The 27377-nt window shown below is 45.3% G+C and overlaps 1 protein-coding gene across 2 annotated transcripts in view; it reads left to right on the top strand.

Annotated features, from left to right (window-relative positions):
• PRDM10 (PR/SET domain 10) overlaps positions 1 to 27377 on the top strand; it is a 126154-nt gene extending 98777 nt beyond the window's left edge. For both annotated transcript variants that reach the window (XM_060250774.1, XM_060250775.1), the window contains 10 exons: positions 3403 to 3558; positions 5222 to 5401; positions 7631 to 7741; positions 10247 to 10447; positions 14129 to 14275; positions 15858 to 16028; positions 20300 to 20440; positions 22870 to 23038; positions 24074 to 24162; positions 26304 to 27377. In XM_060250774.1, coding sequence (XP_060106757.1) covers positions 3403 to 3558; positions 5222 to 5401; positions 7631 to 7741; positions 10247 to 10447; positions 14129 to 14275; positions 15858 to 16028; positions 20300 to 20440; positions 22870 to 23038; positions 24074 to 24162; positions 26304 to 26516 — 1578 coding nt within the window. In that variant the 3' untranslated portion in view covers positions 26517 to 27377. The remainder of the gene's footprint in view (positions 1 to 3402; positions 3559 to 5221; positions 5402 to 7630; positions 7742 to 10246; positions 10448 to 14128; positions 14276 to 15857; positions 16029 to 20299; positions 20441 to 22869; positions 23039 to 24073; positions 24163 to 26303) is intronic.

The following is a 27377-nucleotide window of genomic DNA, read 5'->3' as shown; positions in this document are numbered from 1 at the left end:
CCGGCCCGCCTCCACCCCCCCTCCGCTTCCACCCCAGAGGCGGAGTGGGCGAGGTCGCCGCGCCGCTGCCGCCTCTTCTCCGCTCGCCGTGGCTGCTCCTCCGAGATGGGCTCAGGCTGGGCCCATCTCGGAGGAGCAGCCACGGCGAGCGGAGAAGAGGCGGCAGCTGCGGGGCGGCTTGCCATGCTCCCCGGCGCCGTTTCCCCCCTCCCCCCTAGCTCCACTCCAGTGTCTCCTGGCTCCACCCCCAAAGTCCCCAGATATTTCTGGGGTTGGACTTGGCAACCCTATTCCCACCCCCCCTTTCTGGCGATTCTGAAGCGAGGGATTGGCCTCTCTACTCACGAGTTGCTGCCAATTTCTTCAAAGTAACACAGACACACCATACCAAGAGGAAGCCTTTCCAATCAGAGACAAGCCTCCGGAGGTGCAAAGTCACATGGTGGCTGTGGGGGAAGGACTTCCCCCGCCAGCCAGCTGCCTGGGGGCAGGAAGGAGCCTGGGAAAGCGAAAGAAACCCTGCTGGGACCTGTGGATTGGCAAGCCTAGAACAGAGGTGGTTTGACATTGGCCGCCTCAGCACAGTGATGCTGGACTACCTTTGGGGGGTCTCCCATCCAAGTATTAACCAAGGCTGATATCAGCCTAGCTTGGGCCATTCAGGTCAGGACATTCTTAGGATGGGGAACACACTATTCTCCAGATATGATTGGGGCCTGGAATAACTCAATGGATGGTTGGGATCTACTATAAGCTGGTATCACCTGGAGCAGGGACGTCAAACTCATTTGTTATGAGGGCCGGATATGACAAGGTCTCATTTATTTGTTGGGCTGAGCCATGTCGGGCTGGGTCGTGTGTGTACCTATTTAAGATTAGGTAACAGAGATATAAATTTTATAAAGGACACAGACAAACACAGTTACAGATTTAAAAAAAAAAACTTAAAATAAAATATGCTTAAAATATTAGCACTCATTGGTCTGAAAGGTGCTTTCTTTGTATCTCTCCCATGGGATCCAGAGAACTGGGCAAAGGAAGCTCTGGCTCTTTCCTTCCTTCCCCAGGGACAAGGAGGGGGAGGAGCATCAGCCAATAGAAGGAGGAGAGCCTCGGCTCAGTAGCTCAGCTGTGCGACTGAGAGAGCCTGGCAAAACAAACTGTGATGCAGAAGGAAGCAGAGAGGGAGAAGGAAGCAGATGACAGCCAATTGCTCAGGGGGCCTGATAGGAGCCCCCCGAGGGCCTGAATCAGTCCCCAGGCTGCATATTTGACACTTCTGACTGAGACCCAGTTTGGTGTAGTTGTTGAGAGCTGCGAACTCTAATCTGGAGAACTAGGTTTGAGTCTCCACTCCTCCACATAAAGCCAGTGGAGTAACCTTGGATCAGTCGCAGCTCTCTCAGAGCTCTCTCAGCCCCACCTACCTCACAGGGTGTCTGCTATGGGAGAGGAAGGGAAGATAATTGTAAGCTGCTCTGAGATTCCTGTGTGTAGTGAAGGGTGGGACAGGAAGCCAACTCTTCTTTTTCTGCTATAAGAGTTTTCCAAATATAGGAAGCATGTCCACAAGTGACACATGGTCATGTGTCTGGGGAGAGAGCTGAGGAGCAGACACACTTCCTGAAAGATCCCAACAAGAGTCAGCTGCAGTGGTCTTTTACTTCCCTTAAATACATCACTTAGAATTGATCCAAAATATGACAACCAGGTTAATGCCATGGCCTTGATACAGGGAGCACGTTCACCTTTGTGCTGTAGATCTGCCCTGGCTGCCTGTTTGCATGCCAGGTTCAAAGCACTGAGCCTTTACCTTTTAAAGTTGAGTGATTGCAATGAGGGTACCTGAAGAACCACCTTCTCCTCCTGTACTGTCCAGTTTGCCAGCTGATCCTCTTCCTAAGTTCTGCTCTGTGCCTTTGCCTGCAGATATGAGGTGGGTGGTAACCACAGATAGAGCTTTTATGGTATTGGCTCCTTGTCTTTGATTTGCTGCCAGCCTCCCGGTTGGCCATGGCTGTCTCCCAGAGTTAGAACTATCTCCAGACTATAGAGAGCAGTTCCCCTGGAGAAAATGGCTGCTTTGCGGGGTGGACTGTATGGGATGATACCCCATTGAGGTCTCTTCCCTCTCCAATCTCCCCCCTCCCCAATATCCAGGCCTTTCCTAACTGAGATTTGGCAATCCTATTCCCTAATGACTGAAACCATGAGCGGTGCTTTTTAAAGCAACCTGATTAAAATTCAGTGGAGACATTGGAGGCCAGATAAAGTTGATTTTGGAGGGCAACATCTGCACTCTAGTTAACCTTCTCTTAGAACTTTTATGAGCTCTGATAGTTTTTAAATTCTGGGATGGTAATAATGTTTTCCTTGTATCAGAATCTTGCTTATACTGTTTACGCTTCCTTACCACAAAACTCTGTCAAGAGCTTTTCTTACAAAGTCACATTAACTTCAGGCTAGAAGAATGAAGATTCATCTATATTTGGCTACATTCCAACCCTGCCCCCATCTTATCAGTGCTTCAGATGCTTCACTCACCCACCACTTTTCTCCTTAAAAGATATTGCATTTCTCTGGATCTGAACAGAGGCTTCTTAAGTAGTCACTGCTTTATCTCCCAGATGTATGAAGTAACATCCCAAAGGAACTATTTTATTGAATCATGTTTTCTTGAATGTTTCAAGGTTTCCTTTAAGCATAGTTGGATTCTGTCCAAAGTGAGCAACTCCAACAATAAAAAGAATCTCCCAGTAGCCTTACTAAATGATATTACTTGTTCCATCTGCATAGCATTTACATAGCAATTTCAGTGTGCAAAGCCCTTTATACCACCCTGTAAGGTGGGCCAGTTATCTTCATATGGAGACTAGCATTGTGACTTGCTTGAGAATATCTAGTGAGTTTGTGGCTGAGATGAAATTTGAACATGGAGGTCAGTCTCCTAGCTGCTGTGTCACACCAGCTTCAAGTGTTTGACCTTTTCTCCCTCTCCCCAAATAGTAGAACTTAGGGGCATCCACTGAAATTGATGGACGGTAGCTACAAAAGGAAATACTCAGTGATTAAAATGTGAAATTCACTGTCAGTGGATGCAGTGATGGCCACTAGCATAGACAGCTTTAAAAGGGGATTAGACAGATTCATAGAGGACAGGTCTATCAGTGGCTATTAGCTGTGGCAACTAAAGAGAACTTTAGTCAACCTCTGAATCCCGGTGCTAGAAGGCAACATCAAGGGAAAGCCTCAGCCTCTATGTTCTGTTGTTGGCCCTCCAGAGAAACTGACTAGCCAGTGTGTGAGACAGGATGCTGAACTAGATGGACCACTGGCCTAATCCAACAGGGCTCTTCTTATGTTCTCATGACTCCTCTCCCTGCCCCCCATCATTATTTCCAGGTGAAAAAGCACGTACGCAGCTTCCATTCAGAAAAGATTTACCAGTGCACAGAATGTGACAAGGCTTTCTGCCGCCCTGACAAGCTGCGTCTCCACATGCTGCGCCACTCGGACCGCAAGGACTTCCTGTGCTCCACTTGCGGGAAACAGTTCAAGGTAATGCTGTCAGTGGGTCTGACAGGCATTGGAAACAGTTGCAGAGTTTCATCTGGCTGCCTCGTGGCCAGGAGTGACATCTCAGAAAGAGAATCAATCTGCCTCTGTCCCTTGCATGCCTGGATATAACACACAACATGCACATATGCAACAGTGTGGGATAAGCTGTGCTTTAACAGTTTACGTGTAATAGACAGCCACATGAGAAATATGCTTACAAGCAGGGCTTTTTTTGAGCAGGAATGCATAGGAACGCAGTTCAGGCTGGTTAGGCATCAGGGTGTGTGCAAATGAGTTCCTGCTGGTCTTTTTCTACAAAAAAAGTCTGTGAAACAATGTTGATGTCAGGGGGTGTGGCCTAATATGCAAATGAGTTATTGTTGGGCTTTTTTCTACAAGATAGTGGTTCATAGATGCCTTTCTCTGACTCAGATTTCAAAAAACAAGTCCAGTGTTTTTTCTAATATTTCTATGATTCTAGTTTCCAATATGAGATTAGACCAGCTCTGCTGGTAAGTCCGCAGAAGTTACTAGCCCATACTCATTTCACCTATCCTTATCATTTGTGTTCCAAGACAGATGAAAAGAATAAACTTCTGTAAAGTTTCCTTGGAACTAAGCAGATTAATGAAGGCTAGCTTTATCCCTAGCCATTCATCAGGGTGGCTAAGTGAAAGTACCATGTTCAGAGGTGGTATACTTCAGAGCATCAGATGCTAGGGGTGAAAGCAGGAGTAGGGATGTTACCATCATGCCTTGCTAGTGAGTTTCCTGGCAGCATCCTGTTGATTGCTGTGGGAAACAGGGTGCTGGACAAGATGGACCTTACGCATATGAAGCTGCCTTATGCTGAATCAGTTCTAACAAGGTCAGTATTGTCTGACTGGCAGTGACTGCTTCAGGGTCTTTTAGGTCATCTGTCAACCTTTAAACTAGAAATGCTGGGGATTGAACCTGGGACCTTCTGCATACAAAACAGGCATTCTAGCTCTGAGCCACAGGCCTTTCCATGGCCCCTCCCAATGGACCTTTTGTCCAACCCATCCGTTCCTGATGCCTGGCTGCATGAAGATTATTCTTACTTGCTACAGCTGACCAGGCAAATGGGTATTTCACAAGACTGGACTAGACGTTGTTAGTATGGGATCAAGCTCATGAGCAGTGAATGGAAATCTGAAACATGCCCGTTTGCGGTAAAAATTAAATAAGTCCCATGGGACAGAGATCTGTCTTTTTTTGTTTATGAAGCCCTGTAAAGCACTGTATACTTTGCTGGAAGTGCACAGTAGCAAATAGTAATCTTAATTTATGCTTCCTGATGCTCAGCCATGTAACAGATGCTGAAAAGAAATATTAATTAAAGTGCATGTCGCATCGTGCTTTAATGGACCCTAAGACTACAAGAATCCCAGTAGCAAAGATGCTTAAACATTTGTGAGCAGTGTAAAACAATTAGGTTTGTCTACTTGATCCAGCAAGTTTAGCTGAGAAAAAAAAAGTTACATTTTCTTCATTAAACCTAGAGAGTCAAACTCCTCCTTTCTCCTCCACAGCTGTGTTAAATTTTGACTTTGTACGTTGCTTTTTGTGTGGCATTTCATTTTTGTGCTTGTAGAAGAACTGCAGTGTTTTGCAAGGGGACCTTTGGTTGTTTTTCCTGCAGAGGAAAGACAAACTCAGAGAGCACATGCAGAGAATGCACAACCCAGAAAGAGAAGCGAAGAAAGCTGACCGGATTAGCCGTTCCAAAACCTTCAAGCCTCGGATAGCCTCGACAGACTATGAGAGCTTCATGTTCAAGTGTCGTCTGTGCATGATGGGCTTCCGGAGGAGAGGCATGCTGGTTAGTTTGCTGGTGCTCCAGCCTTCCTTGAGATCTTTGCCCATTAGAAATTGATGCTACTGTGTGAGATGCCTTTTTGTGTAAGCTCTGGTGATTAATGAGCAACATGTGCAAATTTAGAACATAGACTCACTAAATAAACGCAGGATGGCTTGCAAGCTGGGAAGAGGCGGATGTGTTCACGTGGCTGCTTCATCGTATCTTGGATTCTGCACCACTTTGAATGCCAGCTTGGTTGTGCGAGTTGGCCTCGCGTCACAGGAAGCACTCTTTAAGCACTTTCGTAAATCAGATTAACCTGTCACTATTTCCCAGTGCCTGTTGTAGAACAACAGCCACGGAGAAAAAGGTCAATAGCTGCTAGTCATGATGACTGAACGGGACCTCCATGTTGGAGGCAATGTACATCTAAATGCCAGTCGCTGGGGGAGGTTTTAGTTTCTGTGCCATGGACCTTTTAGGGTGGTGGTTCTCAACTGGTGGTACACATACCACTGGTGGGATGCAGGTTTTTCATGACAATGGCTAAGAATCTGCTCTCCCATATCCCCGTGTCTACGTGCCATCTCCTGCCAACCCCATCTGCCGTGCATTATCCATCTGTAACCTTTTGGTGTGCTAGTGGTATTAACAGAATGCCTGTAAATATATAAATGTCCCTCTCCAAAAAAAGTGGCTTTTTGTTTCTGTTGTAGCAAGACTCAGGTTCTTCGATAAAGTGATAGGTGAGACATAACATATGTAAAGATGAGAACTACAGTTCTACGGCATCCACAGTATTATCCTAAGCAGAGTTACAACCTTCTAAATCTGCTGACTTCACATCTGCTCAGGACGGCACTGCCAGTCACCTATTGTGGGAAAAATTGACTTTTTTTACATTCTTCATAGCCCTACTTAGTATTTCATATAGAATCATACAGTTGGAAGGGACCTCCAGGGTCATCTAGTCCAACCCCTTGCACAAGGCAGGAAATTCACAAATACCTTCCCCTAAATTCATAGGATCCGCATTGCTGCCAAATGGCCATCTAGCCTCTGTTTAAAAACCTCCAAGGAAGGAGAGCCCACCACCTCCCGAGGAAGCCTGTTCCACTGAGGAACCGCTCTAACTGTCGGGAAGTTCTTCCTAATGTTGAGCTGGAAACTCTTTTGATTTAATTTCAACCCATTGGTTCTGGTCCTACCTTCTGGGGTTACAGAAAACAATTCTACACCATCCTCTATATCAGAGGCCTCCAACCTTTTTTATCCCAGGGACCGGCCCCAGAGCCAGCGGCCACCCCCCCTGCAGTGCCTCCTCTCTCCTTTTCCTCTTCCCTCCTCTGCCCCCCCCCCGCGGCCTTGCCGCCCACCCCCGTGCAGCTTCACCGCCTCCTGTTTTTACCACTAAAGCCAGGGAAGGTGAAGCGCCTTCCAGACTGACCTCCACCCCCCCCCGCCCGATCAGCTGATCCAATCAGCTGGGAAAACCCGGGCAGCGCGGCTGTTTCAGCGGTCGCTCACCGCTGCTGCTGCGGTTTTCCCCGCTGATTGGATCAGCTGACCAGCAGGAGGGTGGGGGAGGTTGGTCTGGAAAGTGCTTCATGGCACCTTCCCTGGCCTTAAAGTGGTATAAACGGGGGACGAGGCTGTGCGGGGAGGTGGGTGGGTGGCTGCACAGCCCTCCTGGAAACAGACCATGGACCGGTACTGGTCCAGGGCCCAGGGGTTGAGGACCCCTGCTCTATATGACAGCCCTTCAAGTACTTGAAGATGGTGACCATTACATAACACATTACAGGTGTTCAGAGTGCTTCATGTACATCACATCAGCAGTCAGTGCACTAATCTTGTTAACATAGGTCTACATTATAGCCCCCATTATACATACATAAGATCAAAACTGAGAAAGGCATGGCTTGACTGTAGAACTTCTAGCAGTGCTGAAATCTGAAGCAGGGGCGTCTAAGGTTACAACTCACACTATACAGGAATAAAAAAAAAAAGCACTGTAGCAAATATCTGCTAATGATTCTTTGCTCATCTAACAATAAGCCACTAATAGTGAATAGAGGCCCATCCAATGGCTCATTAATAGTTCAGATCAAAAGAATCTAATGCTTCTGAATAGGTCTGCATTGCTGAGCTGAACAGGGTGCTCCAGTTCTTTACAGTCATGCGCAGCAGCAGTTGGTGCTTTTAACATCATTGTCTGTTTTCTCGATATGCTCTGCTTTTTAATCTTAGGTGAATCATTTATCAAAGAGACATCCAGACATGAAAATAGAAGAGGTACCTGAGCTTACACTGCCAATCATCAAGCCCAACAGAGATTATTTCTGTCAGTACTGTGATAAGGTATGAAATGAATCTACCTCCTGCTCCTCGGGGTTTGCATGGAATCAAATTGCCTGCATACATAAATGTGTAACAGATCTTGTAACTTTTTCCTGCCTTCCAGTTTTTTTCCCTAACATTGATGAGGAGAGGGCCAAAAATATATTTTTGTCAAGACAGTAAATTAGATAAAAAGCGCTTGGAAGAAGAGAACGTTGGGTGCAAGATGAAAATAAATTTTATTCTAGGAATCCAAATAGGTTTCTAAGCACTTTACAGATTGGGTGGCTTTTTGTATTTTGGTGTTCAGGCAATATGGTAGTTCCTTGTTTTACATCCTACAGAATTATTCTTCCCCAGTTTTTCTAGTTGATTGGATTAATCTGCTATTTAACATCAAATGCTTATAGTGCCAAATGGATGAAGGAGAGCAGATTAACCAATAAGATTTCCACCCTGTCTTGGAGGTGTCCAGTTAGGATGCGTGAGAAAGAAATTTATTTATTTATTACATTTATATCCGACCCTCCCCGCCGAAGTGGGCTCAGGCCCAAAGGCAATTTAAAACATAAAAACATTATAAGAACAATAAAACATAATGGGTGCTATGTAGCAACTATACCACATGATTAGTATATTAGGGTAACTTGACAAATTTTCTTGGTCTTCTTCATCACCACAAGTTGCATCCCAGTGGTCTGGGTAATATTAGAGTGCAGGTTCATGCCTCAGGTGGTCAGCTCCTTGGAGATTCAAATTAAGAGCACTGAAACTTTGATTCATATGGGCAGAAAATGGTCACTGCCCTTTTCATAGGCATACAGCACCCTAGTATTGGTGGTAGAAAGTAGCATCAAGCCACAGCCAATTTATGGTGACCCCGTATTTATTTATTTATGTATTGTCAAGATTTATATACTGCCCTTCTCTGAATTCACAGAGCTCAGGGTGGTTAACAACAGAAGACTGTACAATTTACAATCCACAAATTAAAATAGCTAAAAATAACGTCCAATGGCACCAAAGCCAATCATAAGTATGCATTACTGTCTCATAATGAGAAAAAGCAGGGTGGGGGGGCAGGGATGGGAGTGCCAGATAAGATGGTACCCGTTGCTGTACTCCACCAAAAACCTGGAAGAGCATCTCTGCCTTGCACACCCTGCAGAACTGCATAAGGTCCCACAAAGGGCAGATGTTATTTGGCAAAGAGTTCCAACAGGTGGGAGCTAGGGCAGAAAAAGCTCTGGCTCTGGTGGAGGACAGCCAGTCATCTTTAGAGCTAGGGATCACCAGTAAGTTGTTATCAGCAGAACATAAAGTTATTCGGGAGACCTACCAGAGGAGGCAGTCCCATCTCTGTTTGGCAGTAAAGGCATAGAGTTTTCAAGGCACAGAGGTGGTTTGCCATTGCCTGCCTGGGCTTCCGTGGTGCTGGTGGTCTCCCATGTAAATACTAACCAGGACCGACCCTGCTTAGCTTCCAAGATCTGATTAAATTGGGCTAGTCTGGGCGAACCAGGGCAGAGCCCCTAGAGTTACGTATAAGAAAATCCCATGATGTGTTCTAGAGCTGAAGTGTAAGGATTACCCATTATGCCTTTCTGTCGGCTGTCAAGCTTGCAGTTCGGTTAGACCAAGAGGGTGTTGAAAGGGTAGATTTTGTCTGTCCTTTCGGTGCACGCAAAGTGGGTGAAATGGCTGCAGAATGGGGATGGGATAGATACATTAATACCTCCTCTAGTGTTGTGGGTGCACCCCTGTGTGAAACAGAAGTATAAGAGGTAATTACAGCACTTTTCTGTTTCTTATACCCAAGGGCCAATCTGAGGAGTCAGCAACTGTTAGGCTGCAGTGCCAAAGGAAGCCAAGAACCATCTCTGGGTTCCCTTCTGCATCGAGGCTTCTCATGTCAGCCTCCTCTGTCAGCTCTGCTTCTCCTGTTCCTCAGGCCTTTTACAGGCCTCTGATGTGGGTGGGAGGTGGCCAACAACATTACGCCCACATCAATAAAAGACACAAGCGGCTAAGAAACAAGGGCAACAGGGCTGATGGAGAAGGCTGCTGCAGATGCTCCCATGAGGAAGCCCCGATGCAGAAGGGAATCCAGCAATGGTTCCCAGATCACTCCAGCACGGGAGCCTAACAGAGGTGCCTCCCCACCCCACCCCAACTAGGATGAAGAGCGTTGTAACAAAACAGTGCTATAGGAAAGCAGCACCAGCCAAGATTTTCCTGCATCCCACTTCTGTTAGCGCACAATACAAGTGTGTGCACTTGCATGCGTGGTGTAAAATGCAAGACTAAAGACTCAAACAATGTGCAATTCTAAAAGACTCAGACAATGTGTAATTCTAACTGCCGTGCAGATGTTACAGCACATTTACTCTTACAAAGCTGTATGTGTACAATTAAGAAAAAGCATGTGTTCAATGTAGAGCCAGCTAAGAACTGTATCGACAGAGATCGGCTGCCTTTTACCTGTCTTTGGAAGAACCTTCAACGCTGCTTTTTCATTGCCTGCAGGTTTACAAGAGCGCCAGCAAGCGCAAAGCACACATTCTGAAGAACCACCCGGGTGCCGAGCTGCCTCCCAGCATCCGGAAGCTCCGCCCAGCAGGCCCAGGAGAGCCAGACCCCATGTTGAGTACCCATACCCAGCTCACGGGCACGATAGCAACTCCACCCGTTTGCTGCCCTCACTGTTCCAAGCAGTATAGCAGCAAGGTACTGTGGATTTATCCTTTCGTTTTCAGGCAAACTTCCTTCTCATGGTTTTGGGAGAGCCGCCATGTTGGTCTGCAGAAAAGGAGTCCAGTAGCACCTTAGAGATGGACAAGATGTTCAGGGTATACCTTGTGAGAGTCAGAGCTCCCTTCGTCATGTACCTGAATGTCAAAAGCTTATTATAACCCCCTCCCCAAATCTTGCTGGTCTGTGAGGTGCTACTGGACTCTGAGTCTTTATTGAAATGATCTTTGACCAGCACACGTCATAACAAAGTTCATAACCGCAGAAATTTTAAAAAGAACTTAAAAACTAACTCTCACATTTAATACGTGCAGCATGTCATGAGTAAAATTATTGTTTCATTTCTGCGATAAGCATATATAAAAAGCTTAAGCCACCGTTATTTGATGGATTTTATAACTTGCCACACAAAACTTTGTGCTGAGTGCTGAAATCAATAGGTTGTCATCTATAAGTAACATTCTTGCAAGTGCCAAGTCTGAATGACTGGATACCTATTAAGTAAGGGAAGGACAAATCACATGATCAGCGGGGAAATCAGACAAAACCAAGCCAGCAGTGGCCAGCAGCCTGCTGAAAAAGCCGTGCTGCCCTTGCCTCCTTCCCACTTCCTTCCCCACCCAGAATTCGGTACCCCCACCCTGCCTGCCCTGGGGCCGCGGTGGGCCATCTTGCCGTAGGGCCGGTCCCTGATGCCAAAAAGGTTGGAGACTACTGTTGTAAATCACTTCTCCAAGCCAAGCCAGTTGGCGGCTTGCAGAATGCATTTAAAATTAAAGTTGCTTTCTTTCCACCTCTCCCTTTCTCAGAGCTCTCTCAAGCCCACCTACCTCACAGGGTGTCTGTTGTGGGGAAAGGGAGGGAAAGGAGACTGTAAGCTGCTCTGAGACCTCAAGTGAAGGGTGGGGGTTAAATCCAATCTTTTCCTCCTTTTCCTGTTCCTTCTCCTCAGCTGGGCAAGCTGGCCCTACTCCTTGCAGCAAAAAAAAAGGGGGGTATGGTTTGTGTCACAGTATGTTGAATAGGGCTGGCCATGGTTGGAGGTGCAAAGTGCTTTTAAAATATATATATATTTAGTAATTGCAAACCTCAAACAGAAAAATAAAAATCTAACAACAAGTGGCAAGTCTACACATAAGCATCTATAAAAGGTTTCCATACACAATAGTGCAAGGACTCTTATCTGAGAGAACTGGTTTGATTCCCCACTCCTCCACAAGCAACTACTGGAGTGACCTCGGGTTATTCATAACTCTCTCAGTGCTGTTCTGCTCAAGAGCAGTTCTGGGAGAGCTCTTTCAGCTCCACCTACCTCACTGGGTGTCTGTTGTGGGGAGGGGAAAGAAAAGGAGATTGTAAGCCACTCCGAGACTTCTTCAGGTAGTCAAAGGCGGGGTATAAATCCAATCTCCTCCTCCTCCTCTTCTTCACTTGGGGCTCTATCATGTGTTATTTCTTCATTTGTATGCTGGTATTGTGTCCCTCAAAAAAAAAGACGACCCTTTTCTGCATGTGTTTTGCTCCCTCTATTATCACTTCAAGATTGCATCAGTTGTAAATAAGTACTCTTAAATACACTGGAGATACCGAGATGAAATATCGAAGTGACCTCTGGAGGGAGCAAAACGTGCAGGAGAGGGGGAAAAACCTTGATGCAATACGGGCACACAAGCAATTAAAATAAGACTTGCAGAAGCCTCCCCGAAATGGGCGGTTCTATGGGAAGGCCTCTTTCATTCTTCATGGCAAGTCATACACTCGGGTGCCCAGTGACTTCTGAGCTACAGAGGACATCACTGACAGCTTGCACTGATGCGGCTGTTATGAGCCAACTGCATTGTACGTGTAGTGCCCTTTTCAGAGATCAGAGCTGTTGAACTGCTGGATTAAAGAACCAGATCCGGTTACAGAACTATCCCTCCTTTGTGTTTATGAAGCCAACCGCTAAATATTTGCAGTTGCAGGCAGACGTGTGGCTGCTGTCTGTCATATTGGGACTTCATTCATATTGTTTTTTCAAAGTCAGCCACTGTGTTGCTGCGGACACAGGCATTTATCTTGTTCACACATCTGTTAATCGGGACTCAAAGGGAGAGTACACACTGTACAGGAACACGGCCATTTAGAGCAGCACATCAAAATAAAATACAAATATTAGATGAAAACATGGAGGGACAGTGGCTCAGTGGTAGAGCATCTGCTTGGTAAGCAGAAGGTCCCAGGTTCAATCCCTGGCATCTCCAACTAAAAAGGGTCCAGGCAAATAGACATGAAAAACCTCAGCTTGAGACCCCGGAGAGCCACTGCCAGTCTGAGTAGACAATACTGACTTTGATGGACCCAGGGTCTGATTCAGTATAAAGCAACTTCATATATTCATGTGTTCAAAAGCATTGATAATTTTGAAGAGTTGTGACAGCAGCCTCTGCCTTTCTTCCTCTTTTCCACTTGTGGAAGAAGGAAAGTGGATCTTGGCTGCCATGGTTCACCCTAGCCTTTACGTGCTGTTTCAAAAAGGTGGATCTGGGATTGAGAAGGGAAAGTGGAGTGACTGTACTTGTGGGGTGCAGGAAGAGGGGGGAAAGTCTACATGAATGAGATGATGCGTGTATTGAAGGGTGACTAGAGGGCATTCTAATATCCATTAATGGTTACAAAGCAATCACTGAAAGAAACAAATGAGTGGGATTTTGTAGGTTTCCCCCTTTGTTTCATTGGGTTGGATCCAGACTAAAGTGGCAATTTCTGCTGAGTCCCCTTCCCATTGCTGACCCCCCTCATGTCATTCCAGAGGGTACTTTATCCCCCAAGTGCAGCATTTTGTGGAGATCTGGGTGCTGCAGTTGGAAGGAGAGAGCATGAAAGTTCCATTCTTCTATTACAAAATTTAGTCCGGATCCAACCTGTTAGTAATGTATAATGATCATGTAAAACACATATACTGCATCAGTGCATCTCCTGGGAACTGAGATTTGAGTGACAAACTACAGTGGTCTTCAACACAGAGATGGCTTCTGGTTCAAATCTCAGCCAATCCTGGCAAGACCCATAGCTCAGTGGAAGAGCACATGTTTTCCTTTCAGAGGTCTGAGGTGCAGCCCCTGGCCCTTCCAGCTTCAAGGACTCGGGGCAGTGAGAGTTCAGAAAGAGCTCTGCATAAGAACCCAGAAAGCTGTTGCTAATAAAAGCAGACAGTGCTGGCTAGAGGAACCGATGGTCTGGCAATATAAAGAAGCATCATACAGTCAGGTGTGTGTTGGGGGAACATTTCTAGCTGTGGAGCAGCTACTGAGAGTCTGAATACATGCCTTTGTTATACAAATTATTCATGCAGACACTTGGTTGTTTCCAGAAATCGCGAGGGATTTGGGGTTGGAAGTTGGTTTTTGAGGCATGTGGGTGTTCGGATCTTGCAAGAGGAATCTTCAAAGCACCAGTTTGCCATTCAGGTTGAACAGCAAAAGTATCAAGGCAATCTGACGAATACACAGGCTGCGGTTTCCTGCTGCCGGCTAGAACATTTGTTTGTGTTGAGAGCTCGGTGCCTGGTGCTCAAGCAGAGCGAATTGCTTAGCACGTCCTGAATGATTAATGTTTCTGTGCCCAGAGCTGATTTTGTAGCTTTTCCATAACCAGCCATTTCCCACGTCTTCGCAGACCAAGATGGTGCAACACATTCGCAAGAAGCACCCGGAATTCGCTCAGATCCCAACGAACACGATACACGTGCCATTGACAACTGCAGTCATCAGCGCTGCGCCTGCAGTTCTAACAGCCGACAGCACTGCTGGGGAGACAGTCGTGGTAAGAATACTGGGATGATGATCAAGAAATAGATGTGTTACAAATATCCAGGGATGAGGCTGGAGTCGTCTCTGGAACAATGCCTGTACTGGCCCTGCTCTTGTGCCTTTAACAGCACACATTAAGCCACTGAAGCTTTCCCCACCATTATGCTGAGAAAAAAAAATTCATGGCCTAGATTTCTGCATATGAAGCTGCTTTCCTTTTAGGGGAGCAAAGAAGTAAGGAACGCATAGGGACAACTGAAGTAAAGAAAATAAAGTGTGCTTGGAGGAGGGCACAGTGGAAGGGCTTCTAGCCCCACTGGTGGACCTCTTGATGGCCCTTGAGTTTTTTGGCCGCTGTGCAACACAAGAGTGTTGGACTGCATGGGCCATTGGCCTGATCCAGCATGGCTTCTCTTATGTTCTTAAGCCAATATTCGAATTGTTGAAATGTACACACTCATCATAGAAATCCATATAATATACAGTAGAATTCACACCATACAATCAACAGGATTTACACACAAGGCATAAACATCCAGCATTCAACATAAATCGCCATGTATATAAATAAATTCTCTCCAGGTCTTTTTTTTAAGTTCAAAAATCAAGTCCAACTTCAGATATTGTATCCATAAGTCCAGTAGGAAATCCACTTCAGTAGCTCTTGTAAGAAATAAATTCAGGTTGCATAGAATTCAATGTAGCAATATTCTTCCATAGGCTACCGAAGCAAAATCCTTCATGAGCTGCCAAGGCAGCCCCACCCCGACACCTCTGCCGGCTTGTGACAGTGTTTCACGTTCACAGCTTCCTCAGGGATTATTCCTTAACAAACTCTTCTCAGCTCCTCAGCTCTGGAAGTAGTGGTGGCCATTAGACTACTTTACAAGGGAGTTAGAGAAATTCATGGAGGATAGGTCCATCAGTGGCTACTAGCCATGGTTAATAAAGGAATCTCCATATTCAGAGGCAGTGTGCCTCTGAAACGGCTAGGAGGCAACATCGGGACCGCTGTGCACTTTTCACTGGGCCTGCCGGGCAGCTGGTTAGCCGCTGTGTGAGACAAGGTGGTGGACTAGTGGACCACTTGTCTAATCCAGCAGGGTTTAAAAAAAAAAAAATAAAGGCACAGAAACAACAGCAGACAAAGTGGTAATGCTGCTTAGGTCTGTTTCGTTCTCTAAATTCACTCAGGGTAGCAGGAAACTTGGAAAACCTCAGGCCCCATCATCTGCTGCTTGAGTTCCTTGCAAGAATCATCTGGAGCCATTTGCTTTGCAGGCACCCTTCCACAGTGCACCTGCTCGATTTTTGACACACTAAGAGAACAGTAGCTGGTGACTGGTGGAAGGCTGGTAGGTAGCGTCTCCCCACTTCTCTTTAGGGTAGAGCGTGGGAGTAAACAGAGTCTAGTATTTTTAGGTCTGAGCTCTAGAGTCCAGTGGCTTGCGTCTCAATTTGCAAGTCTTTTGGCTGAGACTTCTTTGCTAGGGAAATAATGACATGATCGCCATGCCTTCAGGCAAATTAAGAAACACAAACAAAGAAAATTAAACTTTAATTATATGCTGCTTGCCTGCCTTCGTCTCCTCCAGACAACAGATCTGCTGACCCAAGCAATGACAGAGCTGTCACAGACGCTGACAACAGACTACCGAACTCCGCAGGGCGATTTTCAGCGAATCCAGTACATCCCTGTGTCGCAATCCACCACGGGCTTGCAGCAGTCTCAGCACATACAGCTGCAGGTTGTACAAGTGGCTCAGGTGAGTGACATGTTTCTGTCTTCTACTACCTTAGTAGAAGCCAAAGCTTGCCCTTCTCTCTTAAACCCATGGCAATAAAGAAGTAACACGTGAAGCTGCCTTATACTGAATCAGTCCATTGGTCCATCAAGATCAGTATTGTCCACTCAGACTGGCGGGAGTTCTCCAGAGTCTCAGGCAGAGGTCTTTCACATTATCTACCGCCTGGTCCTTTTAACTGGAGATATTAGGGATTGAAACTGGGACCTTCTGTATGCCAAGCAGATGCTCTGCCACTGAGCCACAGCCCCTCCACATGAAACTGCCTTATAATGAATCAGATAATTAGCTCATCAAGATCAGTATCATCTACTCAGACTGGGCAGTGGCTCTCCAGGGTCTCAGGCAGAGGTCTTTCACATCATCTACTTAGCCCAGTCCTTTTAACTGGAGATGTTGGGGACTAAAAATGGGGCCTTCTGCATACCAAGCAGATGCTCTACCACAGAGTCATGACCCCTCCACATATGAAGCTGCCTTATACTGAATCAGACCTTTGGTCCATCAAAGTCAGTATTGTCTTCTCAGACTGGCAGCAGCTCTCCAGGGTCTCAAGCTGAGGTTTTTTCACACCTATTTGCCTGGACCCTTTTTTGGAGATGCCAGGGATTGAACCTGGAACCTTCTACTTCCCAAGCAGATGCTCTGCCACTGAGCCACCATCCTTCCACATGAAACTGCCGTATAATTGATCAGATAATTGGCTCATCAAGGTCAGTATCATCCACTCAGGCTGGCAGCAGCTCCCCAGGGTCTCAGGCAGAGGTCTTTCTCATCACCTACCATCTGATCCTTTAACTGGAAATGTCAGGGATTGAACCTGGGACCTTCTGCATGCCAAGCAGATGCTATGCCAACCATTGAACTACAGCTCCCCCCCACCCCCGCCCCCTGTGAAGATGCAATTTCTGCTTATGGTGCATAAGTCACAGCCACTTAAGGTCCAGCTATTCAGAGTGTCATATCTAGCATATTCTGAAAGCTGGGAATTCAGAAAACCTGTTACACATATTGTTATAACTACATAGTGATTTGAAAAAGTTATTCTGGTGCTGGTTTGTGGAAAAAAAAATTGGCCTGAGGGAAGGGACATGGCCACTGCTCAGGGACTGGAGCAGGGAAACTGTTGGGAAACCTACCATGTGGAAGCTCTGTCTCAGAAGCCACACCAGCAACAGGGAAACCACACAAGCCTGTGCCTGTGTGGAAAGCACCTGAGTGTCACTCTTTAGCTTGGAGAAACGTCGACTGAGGGGGTGACACAATAGAGGTTTACAAGATTATGCATGGGATAGAGAAGGTAGAGAAAGAAGTACTTTTCTGCCTTTCTCACAATACAAGAACTCGTGGACATTCAATGAAATTGCTGAGCAGTTGGGTTAGAACTGATAAAAGGAAGTACTTCCTCCCCCAAAGGGTGATTAACACGTGGAATTCACTGCCACAGGAGGTGGTGGGTGCTGCAAGCATAGACAGCTTCAAGAGGGGATTGGATAAACATATGGAGCAGAGGTGTGTCAGTGGCTATTAGCCACAGCATATTGTTGGAACTCTCTGTCTGAGGCAGTGATGCTCTGTATTCTTGGTGCTGGGGGAGGGGACGAGGGAGACAGTGGAAGGGCTTCTAGTGTCCTGGTCCCACTGATGGACCTTCTGATGGTGCCTATTTATTTATTTTTGCCACTGTGTGACACAGAGGGTTGGACTGGATGGGCCATTGGCCAGATCCAACATGGCTTCTCTTATGTTCTTATATTCATATTGGAGAGGTAAGGTCTGCTTTTGAGGGGGTACAACTGCCAGACTGGCCCAGATGAAAGCAAATGCACCTGAATGGGTTCTCAGGAGACAAGGCAGAAATCATGTCACAGAACTGATGAGAGAGTAATATATGAAATGAACATATATCACAGTTCACTGCGATCCTTTTCAGGAAGGCCAGGAAATACATCCAATTCGATCGGATTATATAGATAAATGTGTCAGCCTCTAACATTATCCACAGGTCTGAGAGCTCACAATGGAGAATCTTTGAAAATCTGTGATTGCAGTTGTTATTGGCAACTGGCTAAACTCTACTTAACCATTCTGATCACTAGCTGACTCTCACAGCCTTGCTTTTCCTTTGTGATTTCTTCCCCCCTGATTAAGTTGCTAAAACTAATTAGGCTTTGTTTAGCAAGTAACATTTTTAGAATGTTTTTCCATCCCCTGGTAGATGATCCTACACTTCATCATGATGTTGGAACATGAGAAGCTCTGGCATGCATGAATAAATTAAGATAATTATGTTCTGCTGCTGCTAAATGTCTTGTTTGGCTTAAATGGAGGGTTTGTTTATTTTTTAGCATGTTTACCAATCAGCAGCCTTTCCCTCATGATAACGGAGGTGACTCATTATGACTTGTTGTGCCGATCAGGTCTGTACCTAGAAACTCTACCGAGCATCCTAAGCCTGATTGTTATCTTAATGGCAGAGTTGCTTTCCCCCCATGGCTCTGTCCACTACTACCCATAACCAATGTTCCCTCTAGGCTGCAGAGTATTGTAAGCAAAAAATTTTACTTTGTGAGCTACTGGCATTAAAGTTGTGAGCTACTGCTTAAATTAGTGTGCTCTGGGGTCATCCTTCCTGAGCTAAGACAAAAATGTGTGAGCTGGAGGCTAAAAATCTGTGAGCTAGCTCACACTAACTCAGCTTAGAGAGAGCACTGCCCATAGCATGTGGATTTAGAAAGCAGCTGAGAGCATGGTCAGCCGTGCCCTTAAGCAAATTAGCTTGCTTCATGCAGCAGAATTTAGCATACCATTAAAAGGCAGGCAGTTGTCATTGGTTGGATTTATTGAGAGAGTTTTCCTCATGGGGGGATACCTGTGATGGACCCCTGCCACTTTCCCATTTTGAGGCAATTTTTCCTGCAAAATTCTTTGGTTCCCTGCTGTGACTGAGCAGCCTTTGATAGCGTGTGAATAATAGAGGTTTATGAAAGGATTTCTGTCCCACCTTATCCCACAGAGTATAATTTGGTTTTTAGTCCAGACCAAGGAACTTGTTATGGAAAAGCAGGAGCCATCTTTTTATTTCCCTTTTGAAATGGCACTGGAGATGGTCTAACAGTAAAACTAAAGTACAAGTTTATTCAACAGGCGAGGTGGAATAGGTGAGTCAGGGGTTGGGACTGCTGAGGTGAAAGTGGTTGCTAATACACTTCCATTTGGATTTTTATGGAAGATAGGTCTATCAGTGGCTGCTAGCCATGGTGACTGAAGGGAACCTTCACATTCAGAGGTGGTAAGCCTCTGAATACCAGAGCCAGGAGTCAACATCGGGAGAAGGCCTCAGCCTCTGTGCCCTCCAGAAGAACTGGCTGGCCATTGTATGAGATAGGATGCTGGACAAGATGGACCACTGGTCTGATATAGCAGGACTCTTCTTATGTTCTTATGAAGGCCTTGGCCTCTATGTCCTGTGGTTTGAGCTGACTGGCCGCTATGTGAGACAGGATGCTGGATTAGATGGACCACTGGTCTGATTCAGAAGTGCTCTTCTTATTATAGGTGTCAAAATGTCTCAGGCTGTTTGTGAGCTCCACTGTGTGACACACAGTGTTGGACTGGATGGGCCATTGGCCAGATTCAACATGGCTTTTTGGGAACAGGATTTTGGACTAGATGAATCCTGGCCTGGATCCACCAGGGATATTCTTACACGGGAAGGGCAGTCTTACAGAGTAAGAACCACACCACTTCCCTCTGATCTGATCTATGATGCTAGCCATGGCTTTTCCCTGCAATCCAAATGGTTTCTGTATTCTTATGCTACCAAAGTAACATAGAATGACCTTCTTAGGGAGCTTCAGCCATGCTGCTATACAACAGGAGGCTGAGCCCTTGTCCAAGCATTCTGGGGCTTGCAGCAATGCTGACCTGTCATGCCACAGCCCAGGGTTACCAACTCTGGTTGGGAAATACCTGGAGATTTTAGAGGTGGAGCATGTAGAGGGTAGGATTTGGAGAGAACAGGGGTTTGGGGAATGGAAAGACCTTGTTAGAGCACAGTGTCATAGAGTCCACCTTCCAAAGCTGCTGGTATCTCCAGGCGAACTGATCTCTGTCATGTGAAGATCAATTGCAAGTGCCAGGAGATCTCCAGGCTCCACCTGGAGGTTGGCAGCCCTACCACAGCCTCATCCAGGCCCCTGACTGAGGTTGCTTTTGTGTTTTTCTCCCAGGCTACCTCACCGCACCAGTCCCAGCATTCCACAGTGGACGTGGGGCAACTGCACGACCCACAGACGTATACTCAGCATGCCATCCAAGTGCAGCACATCCAGGTTGCGGAACCAGCCCCCGCAGCCTCGTCATCCTCACAGGTAGCTCACACTTCTGTTTAAAACGATGAGGAACCTTGGGCATGCCTAATGGCACAAGTGCAGAATCCAAATTAGTAAACAAATCTGCTCTTCAGTTCTCCTGGCCTATGTCAAAGCCCTTCTTGCCAAATAAATTCACTTCTCTGTACTTTTGACATTGTGTACTATGAGTCATGACATCTCTTTATTCCAGTGGACAGTTCTGAACTCAGTCTTCTTGTTGCTGTCATGGGATGAAGGGAAAAAGTTTGATTATGCTTTCCGTGGCATGTTTTTTGCTTTACGCGCCAGACTCATTAGCCAGGTCATCCTAAGCAGAATTACATGCTGGAAAGCTAAGCAGGGTCAGCCCTGGTTAGTACTTGGTTGTGAGACCACCAAGGAAGTCCAGGCTCACTATGCAGAGGCAGGCAATGGCAAACCACCTCTGAGCATCTCTTGCCTTGGAAACCGTACAGGGTCACCGTAAGTTAATTGCAGATTGGTGGCGGGAAAAAAAATTCCATTGACTTCAATTAGAAGGGTATAACTTTGCATGGGATGTTTATTCAGAATAAAAGCGTTGGCGTCTGGGGTTGTGGCTACCCAGGGGTCTTTTTTTTGTGCTGTTGAAGGGTTACTGTTCTGCAGTCAAATGGAAGCAGAATCATAGTTTCGGTTCCATGCTATTCTTTTTAAAAATAACTTCTACAAACCCGCAAGTGTGAGATCAGTGTTACAGCGAGGTGAGGAATGACATAGATTTCTGTTAATTAATTCTATTGAAGTAATGTCGTATCAGTTAGCATATTTCAGTGATAAAGGAAGGAGAGTGAGAAAAAATTCAAAAAGAGGCAGCAAGAGGAATGACTGAATGCAATGTTATATTTGTGGCGGGGGTGGGAGTTGTCCAAGAGGTTAGAATTTTCGACCGTAATGTTTGCCATCGTTCTTATGCACAAAACTTCTTTGAAAGCTAGCTAAACATCTTGAAAGAGATCCATTCATTGTTAACTTTGACAGAATGTAAAATGTTAAAGGGGGAATTTGTAAGGTGTTTTAGGTCTGCACCAGGGAGAAAAGCAGGGTATAAATGAAGGCAATAAAATTATTTTTTGATTTGATTTGATTTGTATCCCACCCTTCCTGCAAGCAGGCTCAGGGCGAGTTCCATCATAAAATCCACAGTATTAAACAAATCAACAATATATATAAATATATCTAAAGAAGAAGTTATTTGATTTATATCCCACCCTATACTCTGAATCTGAGTCTCAGAGTGGTCACAATCTCCTTTTCCTCCCCCCCCCCCCTCCACAACAGACACCCTGTGAGGTAGATGGGGCTGAGAGAGCTCTTAAAGCAGCTTCCCTTTCAAGGACAACTTCTACAAGAGCTATGGCAGACCCAAGGCCATTCCAGCAGCTGCAAGTGGAGGAGTGGGGAATCAAACCTGGTTCTCCCAGATAAGAGTCTGCGCATTTAACCACTACACCAAACTGGCTCTCTAAAAGCAGTGAGTCAGCATAAACATGACTGATGCCCTTACAATTAGCTAGATCCCCTCACAATTATCTAGGGGTTCTTCCACCGCTCCAAACATAGTGCTATATCTGTATGAAACTCTGGTGATACCTCCTCTGAATTCAGTAAGATGCTAAGGAATAAACCTGTTTCGATGCAGTGGGATATAATCTATTTCCCTTTTAACTATTAGTAATTAAAATTCCTTCATTCATACCCTGCCTTTCTCTCTAACGGGCACCTAGAGTGGTTTACATAGTTCTCCTCTCCTCTGTTCTGTCTTCCCAACAACCCTGTGAGGTAGGTTAGGCTGAGAGTGTGTGACTGGCTCTAGATCACCAACCAAACTTCCATGGCAAATTGGTGTTCCAAACCTGGGTCTCCTGGTTCCTAGTGCTGCATGCTGACCACTACACCACACTGACTTTCATATAATGTGTTGGACTTCATCTTTGGACTATTTCCTGATCTTATTTGTGATTCTAAACCCCCCCCGCTCATCTGTCACTCGTACTGTTTCATTACAGAGAACCAGCAGTACTGAAAATTGAAAAGATACTCACATCTAAACAAAGCCTTTGTCGGCCCATACCACAGAATGGCAACGCCATTCAAAGCCAAAATGACCACCACCAAAAAACTTAACTTTCCCAAAAACATGAGAGGCAATAATTTCTCCCTGATTCTGTGTAATAACCACATGGACCAATTATAAGCCGCTTCAGGTTAAAGAGCTAGGGTGTGGCAACCCCCAGATTCTAGCATCTTTATTGTGAAAGAACTCTATTGTTATTTTTACTTTCTATGGGAAATAGTTATCCTGGGAAGCACAGTTTCTGAAGGTGACAATTATTACTGTAACCCCTAAGCATGTAACTTGCTGGAAAATATCTGTTGTAATTACTCTTCTCTGCTGTTATTTCTAGGTGGGAAGTAAGCCCTTAAGTCCTTCATCCCAGCCATCCCAGCAGGAACTCAGCCCTTCCCAAATGCAAACATCCACCTCCTCCCAAAGCCAAACTCTCCAATCACAGCAAGGCTCCTCAGTTCAACAAACATACCTACCCAGCACGTGGAACTCATTCCCTAGCTATTGTAAGTATCAAACAAGTGGGCAGAGGGCCACCAAAGTTTGTGCCACCTCTCGCCTTTGAAGGCATTGGGAAGTTCTGTTAGGTCATTTGGTTTCCAAGCTGCCATTGAAATAACCAGAAAAATGTGCAGAGCTTTTACCACCTTTGAAAAGAAGCTCCTGCTCAGACCAAGCTTTCTGCACGCACTGCAGCCCCGGTTAGTTTGGTCTCACTGCAAGACAGTAATAGAATCAAGGTGATCAGCATGCCCTTTAGCTAAAGTTTAGCTTTTCAGCAGTCATTTAATCTTGTAGTTTAGCAACTCTGGGATACTCATGAGGCAGGAAAGTCAGATCCATAGCGGTCAAGGTTAATGCTTGAGCCCTTGTGACAGCAGACTTTGGTGCTAATGGGGAAGTCTTTCCTCTTTGAATCCTTTGAGAAGAGGAAGGAATTAAAGTGTGCAAACCAAGGGTTTTCCAGGCTCATTTCAATATGAATGCAAACGATACGGTTATTGATTTACTTACTTCATTTATACCCCACTTTTATCCCCGGTGGGGACTCAAAGCTGCTTAGATAATTGTTCTTCCGTTTTACAACCATCCTATGAGGTAGGTTAGGTGGAGAGAAACAGTGAATGGACCTAGATCATCCAGCTTCCATGGTAGAGTGGAGATTAGAATCTGGGTCTCCCGGACCCTAGTCCAGCAGTCGAACTGCTGTGTCACTGTGTTGATCACAAAGAGCACAATTTTATATACTGCTTAGGAAAACTCATCCTTAAAATTAACTTCCTGAATTTATTCCTGACAAGTTGGTTATCAAGAGCCCACTTGGGCACCCCTGTTTTTGCAAAAAGAATTGCTGCACTCTGTAGAGAAAAGGTCCAGTTAAATTTTTTATATGGAATTTGTTGGATTGGTCCAGTATTTTAAAGCAGGGAACATTAATAGGCAGCCTATAACTCACAGGCTTTATTCTGGCCTCCTGATCATTTTGAATATTGCTGTGAATATTCAGCTGTATTCCTTCATCTTCTTATTTTGTCCTTTAGCTTCTGAGATTCAGTACGTGATCGCAGAAACCGCTGTTGGCACTCCTGTCACTGCAGTGAACACAGGGCAAGTCAAACCTGTTGCCCAGGTAGGAAAAAAGAGGGCACCTTGAGGTGTGATGGTCATTTCAGAGGTTATGTACATGAAGCATTTAGCATTTCAAATGCACCATACGAATGTGTGAGAACTATTTTGTTGGGAAGTCAAATCAATGTAATTACTGGTAATAATACCTGATATTTAGATAAGGTTTTGCTAAGTGCTCCAGTGTTGTCACCTGTGTATTACAGATCTGGGTGGTGAGAGAGTGACATGCCTAAGAGCATAGCTGTAAGTTATTGTGTCAGATGTCTGTTTCCAAAGCTACACTTTCTGGGGGCAGGTGTGGCACGGCGAGGCAGGATTAATCCCTTCCACATCCCTAGACTCTCTCTTGCAAATGGCCCTAAGGCCATTTCATCTGAGCCAGTTGACTTCTGTTACTGAACAGAGAAGGATATTAGTGAGAGCGTAAGTGGATTAGCCAATAAGGGAAGATGTAATTACCCCTTTCCTGTGCCGTCATTCTGACCTGCGGAGGTATTACAAGGGAGACATACGGGAACCCTGCATTTCCCTTGTGACATCCAGTTTCACCCCAAGATCAGCCACTGAGAGTTCACAGCTGAGACCAGATTGGATCCAGGGTCTTCCCAGTTGATTGTGATGTGCACCTCTACAAAGACTGCACAGAGCAGGGGCTGTAATGCAACTCATGACATTTGCAGCCTTATGTACACTTTCACACTGTTACACTGAAGGGCTGAAGCCATACAGTCGTTACTTAGGCATATGCAATATTTAGGATGTACACTTGGGAACAAACACCCCTTTAGCAGGTGTTCCAAGGGAACACATAGAGGATTTGGTGGTGTGGGTGAGTTTCCAAATTTCAACCGAGGCATTTTATACTCTCAGACCAAATAAACATAGCATGCATTTTTGCCAAATGTCAGCTTTCCATTTCATGTAGCTGGTGGCCAGCAAAGGAGTGGGCTCAGATTTTCTTTTTAAGATAAAAGCAATGATTAATATAAATTCGTGTCCTTTGAATTCAATGCATGACATTGAATATTTTTGCAGTTGAGTCTCTGTATTCAGCTACCAAATAACTCATGACAAGTGGGCCTAAGCAAGGCTTTTTTTTATAGCAAGAACTCCTTTGCATATTAGGCCACACACCCCTGATGTAGCCAATCCTCCTGGAGCGTACAGTAGGCCCTGTACTCTAGGCTACTCTACTCTAAAGTAGGCTCTTAAAGCTCAGAGTGTGTGGTTCTGATATGGAAAGGAGTTCCTGCTACAAAAAAAAAAAAGCGCTGGTCCTAAGTTATGACACACTGTAAGTCTCAAAGCATTATTCATAGCTAGATAGCAGTTTAGAAGTTGAGCTGGAACATGGTTGTTTGAGAATTCATACACCACCTTTCTGCTTGACAACAAACCTCCAAGGTGGTTCACAATAAGAGAACATGGATGCATAATAAGGGTGTTGCGAGTTTGTTTGGAAAGCAGAGGCTGGATGGGGAGTGATGAAATGTCCTCCTCCCCAACCTTTTTAAAGGGTCTGTGTAGTAAAGAGCTCTCACCCTTGAAGTATGCTACCTAGCAACCAAAGCCAGATACTACTGATATTTTGTACTGAGAAAATGAGTTTTTCTTCATCCAGCCAAATGAAGAATCCGTGACTCCAGATTCTTCCCAGCAGTACTGGGAAGCAATGAAAGCACAGGGGGAGATTGTTTTTGTTATGTATCTTAGTTCATTTTATCTGGTTAAGGAACATCTAAAGAACAACTCCATCAACAGGACCTTTTGCTTTAATGCATTTACTCCATCATGGCATAGGATGTAGCAAAATAAAGACCGTCTTAGAACTTCTGCTTTAACTGAATTCAACCAAACTCACCCATTGTGTGTGTGTGTGTGTGTGTGTGTGTGTGTGTGTAAAATAGCATATGATGTCCCAAATTTGAATAGAAAAGTGTATACCACATTTACTCAAAAGAAAGACAACCATGAATGTAAGGTAACCTCATTAGAAATGTTATACGTAAAAATATTACTGGACACAACTATCACTTGCATGCAGATGTCAGATGATTCTCTCTTTTGTTTTGATGACATACCCATGAAAAGACCTGCTCTTGCAAATGAGTAAATACTGTTTTTTTCCTCCTCCCTCTGCAGACACATTACGTGATATCCGGAGGTCAATCTGAACTAGATGTAAAGCCAAACTTATCACTTTCCAGTGGTGTAGAAGTGGACTTGGCCCAGCCATCAACGCATTCTGACCCCCTGGAATCCCCAACAGCCAATCAGCAGCAGACAACACAATACATCATTACCACCACCACCAATGGCAATGGAAGCAGTGAAGTGCACATTGAAAAGCCATGAACTTCCTTTGCAGTGGATAAATGAAGACATTCGGTCCAGCCAGATGACTTTCCAGGATTTTACCCTAGAAATATGGAGCACCGAGAGCTGTTTTTTATGTTTTCACACATACAAAATGAAGCTCCGCATTTCTTCTCGATGCTTTAAATAATTCGACAACTATGAAAAATTGAGAGAAACATCCACAATCCCTGTGAGGATACTACCATTCTCAGAAGCACTTGAGCAATGAATAGGAAATGGAAATGGAGTTTCCTCTGGATTTTTCTTTGGCATACCCTTGCAGAGCCTTATTTTTCTTTTGTGGATGCCCCTCCAGCTTCGACGTCAACCATGAAGGCAAACGTTTGCTAGTCACATAGCTGCTGGTGGAATGTCTTTCACCCTTCTAATACCTACAGCTTTTAAAAAGAGCTTCCTATGGCTAATTTTGTTTTCAGGTGGCTTTATTTTTAAGTAGCCAAGGGAGAAGGCAATCTGCCCCATTTGGGAAAAGCATTGCCTGGAAAGAAGGAACAATCGTAAACCCTTATTTCCCACTCTATGCGTGGGACAGATGGGACAATGAAACTGTGAAGCTGTGCGGCAGCAGTTAAATTATTATTGTTTTTTGGAACCCTATGAACTGTTTACATGCCACCTGCACTGCCCTGGTACTCAGTTCTGGAGAGTATGAATGGAGCAGATTTGAAACCTTCAGAAGCCTCAACCACACCTTCTCAAATCAGAGTACTATATGATGGTAATACTGAGCTTAAACGTTCCACTGTTTGACTGCGTTCCCTCTGTCCAAGGGGAGGGTGAGAATTGGTTTCTTTTCCCTGAACAAAACCAATAAAATGCCTGGGAGATGTAAATGCG

This window comes from Heteronotia binoei, chromosome 12 (assembly GCF_032191835.1).
Source record: "Heteronotia binoei isolate CCM8104 ecotype False Entrance Well chromosome 12, APGP_CSIRO_Hbin_v1, whole genome shotgun sequence".
In the NCBI taxonomy this organism is placed as follows: Eukaryota; Metazoa; Chordata; class Lepidosauria; order Squamata; family Gekkonidae; genus Heteronotia; species Heteronotia binoei.
Note: the sequence above shows the minus strand (reverse complement) of the source record. Positions and strands in the feature narration are given on the sequence as shown.